We start from the raw sequence: 5,173 nt of genomic DNA, 5'->3' as shown, positions 1-5,173 counted from the left end.
ATTTCTGTTCAGTTAAAATATCTTAACATACAAACACGAACTAGTGGAAACTTATGCTGTTTACAGGAATTTAAAATCACCTCTTTTTCTATTCTTATTAAATAAATTTTTGTCGCTGTAGTCTGATGTGTTCAGACCACAAGAGAGAACCTTTAAAAACTTTAATCGGTTCAGTACCTCCTGGCAGAATTCATTGATTAATTGTCAAACTCACAAACACACATCAAACTCTTTGTGCTGACAGATTTACCCTTTCTGGGCTGAATTATTCACACATGAACATATTTTCCGTTATATCCACTCATTTTAACTTTTGACACAAATTATTGTCTGAATCCAGTTTGTTTTCTGTTTTCTGCTGTAGATTTTTTAAATGCGTCAGTTCTCACTAAAGTTGGATGTTTATGTTGACTTCAGGCTCTATTGTTTCTTTTTAGTCAATATTTATACTGCAAGACTGTCTCGAAACAAACACACTAATCATACAAATCATCTTATTTACTCACCATCATTCAATAACTTTAAAATAATCTTCAGCAATATTTTACCAATAATATGACAGGGTTTGTTTGAGATGTTCATGTGAAGCCTTGAGTAGTGTGAATGCTATATTTGAAATAAAAAAAACATTACTAAGATTCTGTTTTATAAATAAAAACATGTTTGCTCTGCAGGCTAATTTTGTGATAATGCAGCTGAATTTTATAATGACACTAGGATATGTTTTAAATATTCAGTGGTAGGTTATATACAGAAAATCATTAGAATTATTTATTGGAGTACTGTATATTTTTGTATTTGAAAACAACACCGATTGTGGCAGAGGTAAAAGGGTCAAAACATTTAATTATAGATTTGTGCTAATGCAATATAAACTCTGACAAAATATCTTCTGAAAATTCCAGTTTTTACATCCCGGCCCAAACCAGACATGGCTTCTAATATCTGTAAACGTGAGTCCATCAGCTGATTTGGTCCCGCTCAGCACCTTTTACTTCCCGTCCAAGTTGAAGATTTCTTGGCTTTCAGTGAGAATGAACTCCACAATCTGATTCTGATACACCATGTTGACCGCCATGTTTCCGGCGTCCAGTTCAGGCCACATCAGCGTTGGACCGAACACGATTCCGATGCCCTGAGTGGACATCAGGTTCTTCCTGGAAAAGGCCAGAACTCTGCAAAAGGAAAATGCAAACGTTAACATGTCCTTTAAATTAGCTAACAAAGCATCAAACAGTGTACTATGTGCTACCCATCCTGAGTTTATAAATACGACCCTTTCTGATGGTGCCTTTCTGATTGTGTGAACATCAAATCAAATCACTTTTATTGACACAGCACATGTGAGTGAAATTCTTGTGTGCAAGCTTCACAAGCAACAGCGGTGTTCAAAATACAAGAAACATAAGATACAAGCCATATGGACAGGAATGTAAGAATTATCACTTGTTTGTAAAGTAATATGTGCAGTGGTTTATTCCACAGTATTCCACCTGAACACTGTAAATGCTCCTAACAGGTGAGGTTCAGGTGTGTGTTGGATTACTTGTGCAGGTGGCTGAAGAGAAGCTTCATGGTGTCATGGTTGGGTTTGGGCAGCTGCTGTATCAGTTTCTTCACAGCCTGAACTTTTTGTTTGGGTTCTTTGATCTCTGTTAAAACAAATGACAGCAGCATTAGTTTAACCTTTAGATTTCTAATTGAAGTTTAAACGTTTTTAAACTTGGGGGGGGGGGAGAAAAGTCTTGTTCAAGCAGTCTGGAGATTCTGTCTAAATACAAGTCTCATTCTTAAAGTGACCTGACCAAGAGCAGCAGAGATTACAGAAATAAAGGAACCATTTTATGAAGTCATCACAAACTGAAGATTTATAACAAAGGCAGGTTTTACTCACTGATGGCCTCCACAAAAAGCTGGAAAAACCTAAATGGAAACAGTGGCTCCGGCAGTTCACGGAAAAACATTTTGAGGGCTCCGGTGACGACGTGGACATCCTCCCACTGACTGTGTTCCAGGTCCAGGTCCTCCTCTGTGGGACAACCATGGAAATATTACTGAGCAGGATTTTATGAGAAGAGGTCAGAGCACATTGTTTTACCATTTTATATGTATTGGTTTTTAACTTCAGAGTCTACTTAGGAGGATTTAATACATTTTGATATAAATTATTGGTGTAAGGCCATGCCACAAGCACTATTTTGATGGGTTTGGTTGACTGACTTAGTTGCTTAGCTGTGTATCGAGGTTTAATTTCTTAATAAAATTCTGTTTCATTTTGTAACCTGCATTGTTTGACTCTTTGTTTTAATCCCCTAGCTTTGTCAGGGCAATGTAAGACTTACGCTGATTAATTATAACCCATTTTCATAAATGAAAGGGAAATTAACTACTTTACAGCTACTGTAAAAGCTACTGTTTAGTTGACCTTCATCGACGAGGAAGCGAAGTTTCTGGATTGTGGCCAGGTTTCCACTGACTCTGTAGATCCCGTCAGCTTCCAGACCTGCAAAGAGATACACTTTATTAAAAACCTTAATTTAAGTCTGAGCTCATTCAATAGATCCATATGTACTACTCGTTGCTAGTTAATTGTACTCAAACAGCTTTAGCTTTCAGGAAACAGAAACTAAACATACAGTGTTTTCCCCCTTCCTGAATTTTTCATATGTTTGTCACACTTAAATGGTTCGGATTATCAAAAAATTTTAAATAGACAAAGATAACAGAAGTAAACACAAAATGCAGTTTCTCAATGAAGGTGTTTATTATCAAGGGGAAAAGTCCAAACCTACGAAAACTGATTGCCCCTGTAAATGATCCATGGCAGACCTGACGACATTTTTATGCTTATAAGCATCTCTTTATTTCGCATTCTCACGGTTGTTGTCACAAACACACGACTGCAGCTCTAAAGCTGCCAGCCACACACATCACCAACAACAACAGCATTACAGCAGTCCGCATAACCAGCAAGGCGTGATCTCCTGCAGCAGCACCACAGACCACACCCCACCACAGTGCCCTAAACCTAATAACTGGTTGGTCCATCGTTAGCAGCCTAATTGCAATTGTGATAACTAGCAATGAATCTTCTACAGCTCTGTGGAGGAATTTTAGCACATCCGAGGTTATTTGAGCATGAACTGGCTTTATAAACTCTGGGTTCATGTCAGGACTTTGACTGGGCCACTCCAAATTCTTCATTTTGTTTTTCTTAAGCCACTCGGAGGAGGACTTGCTGCTGTGTTCTGCTGCAGAACCCACGTGCACTTCAGTTTGAGGTCACAAACAGATGGCAGCACATTCTTTATACAACAATTCCATGCAGAAGTACTTTTTAACTTTCATAGAGATGCAGAAACTTGACTCTGGCTCATGCATTGGTCAGCATGAATCTGAGTCTTCTTAATTTCCAGATGGAACTCAAGAAGAGGGCAAACACTTTTTCATACCACTGTACCTGTGTTTAGAATCAGAATAATGCCAAAAGAAATCATGTGGTCACAGTTACACACACACAATAACGGTAACAGAGTTACAAAATTTACAAAGTTTACAAAATACAAGAAATAACTCTAATATATAAGTAGCTCAGTTGTAAATATCCAGAATATTGCAGAGGTGAAATATATATGATTGACATTTTACTCTGACCTGTAAAACTTTGTTAGTTATTATTTTACTGTAAAGCATGTGCAAAGGGGTGTAACTATTGTACTGTATACTGTAGATGGCCACGGGCAGCAATGATTTCCTGTGTCGTTCATTGGTGCATTATGGATAATCTCAGTCTCTCACTGAACATGCTCCTGTGACTGGCAAGGATGTCAAGGAATGGGTGGGAGAGTGGGTGTCCATATCTTGCACAGTCATGTCTGAGTTTCAGTATCAGTAAACGTACCTCGTTTCTCAACGGCGTCCACACAGATCCGAACAAACTTTGGTACCGTGGTCCCTTCACGCTCACAGAGACTCGACAGATGGCAGCCAAACACTCGATCTGAGACAGATGTTATAACAATTTGATCAATTAGAATTTTTGTTAACTTAATTATTAGATTAATAAGCACATTTTGAAAGCCAGTTCACTCACAAAAATCATTTTAAGCTTGTGTTAGGGCCAGGGTTAGGTTGTAAAACCGAACCTGTAAAGCTTCTGCAAAGGTAACACTGTATATAAAAACACGATGTTATTTTATTTCTTAAACCTCTCTAGTCTGCCAGCAATGCTGTTGAAACAAAATTTATCCAAACTGTTAGTTAAGTTTTAATTTTTAAAAAAGACATTTCTAAAGGAAAGGAAGCAAGCATAAAAACACGACTGGAAAACAAGGCTTCAGAAAAAAGGCTGAAGCAAAACAAGCAGAAACCTTTTATCAGGCCTTTCTCCTGTAGAGTCTTCATGGATGGACGTCTGATGATGAATTTCTTCAGCCGGTTTTTCACTCCATTCTTGTCTGCGCTATCTGAGGCGCTGTGCTTCAGCTTTGAGCTGCCAAACATGTCTACAGAAGAAACAGGTTGAGGTACAGCTTTGAGATACTATGTAAAACAAGTGTTGTTGTGATTTGGTGCTGTGTAAATAAAACAGGATTCAATTAAGTTGAATTGAATGTAAAAGGGATAGGGATTAAAAAAACAGAAATTAATTATTTTCAAATCTTATAAACCCATATTTTACTCACAATAGAACAGAAAACACACACATGCGCTCATTTTGAATTAGATGGCAGCAAAACATCAGCTCTTCCCATATGGAAAAGAAATAGTAAAAACATATATGATTTACTCATGAAAGTGGCTACTTTCATGAGTAAATCATGAAACCCTAACCCTAACCTGCTGGGGAGCAGGTTTACTTCATGTAAACAGGATTAGATCGCGGCCACGCAGGTATGCTCGCGTCATTTATACGAAAGCAACAGCGATATTCCACCACTGTTTCACCATAAATAAATATTATCAATGTAACTAAAGACAACGTAGCACCTGATCCATTTATTGATTTCACACAGATACATACAGGTCATTTCCTAAAAAAGGGAAATGTACTATTAACATTCTATTACATGTATGTGATTATTACAGATGTAATTCATATTTCAGAGTAGTAATTGCAAATTACTTTGTGTAATCAAGATGAGAGACCACGGCTATAAAAGCAAAGGTGGAT

At 37.5% G+C, this 5,173-nt stretch overlaps 1 protein-coding gene across 1 annotated transcript in view; it reads right to left on the bottom strand.

The window, feature by feature from the left end:
* Positions 1–758: 758 nt before the first annotated feature.
* arhgap15 (Rho GTPase activating protein 15) overlaps positions 759–5,173 on the bottom strand; it is a gene marked incomplete at its 5' end in the record, with an annotated part of 7,742 nt that continues 3,327 nt past the window's right edge. The window contains 6 exons of the mRNA XM_005755496.1: positions 759–1,175; positions 1,547–1,652; positions 1,895–2,029; positions 2,426–2,503; positions 3,902–4,000; positions 4,371–4,505. Coding sequence (XP_005755553.1) covers positions 992–1,175; positions 1,547–1,652; positions 1,895–2,029; positions 2,426–2,503; positions 3,902–4,000; positions 4,371–4,505 — 737 coding nt within the window. The remainder of the gene's footprint in view (positions 1,176–1,546; positions 1,653–1,894; positions 2,030–2,425; positions 2,504–3,901; positions 4,001–4,370; positions 4,506–5,173) is intronic.

Source organism: Pundamilia nyererei, unplaced genomic scaffold (genome assembly GCF_000239375.1).
Source record: "Pundamilia nyererei isolate P.nyererei 1_Seehausen unplaced genomic scaffold, PunNye1.0 scaffold01679, whole genome shotgun sequence".
In the NCBI taxonomy this organism is placed as follows: domain Eukaryota; kingdom Metazoa; phylum Chordata; class Actinopteri; order Cichliformes; family Cichlidae; genus Pundamilia; species Pundamilia nyererei.
This window is presented reverse-complemented; position numbering and strand designations above follow the sequence as displayed.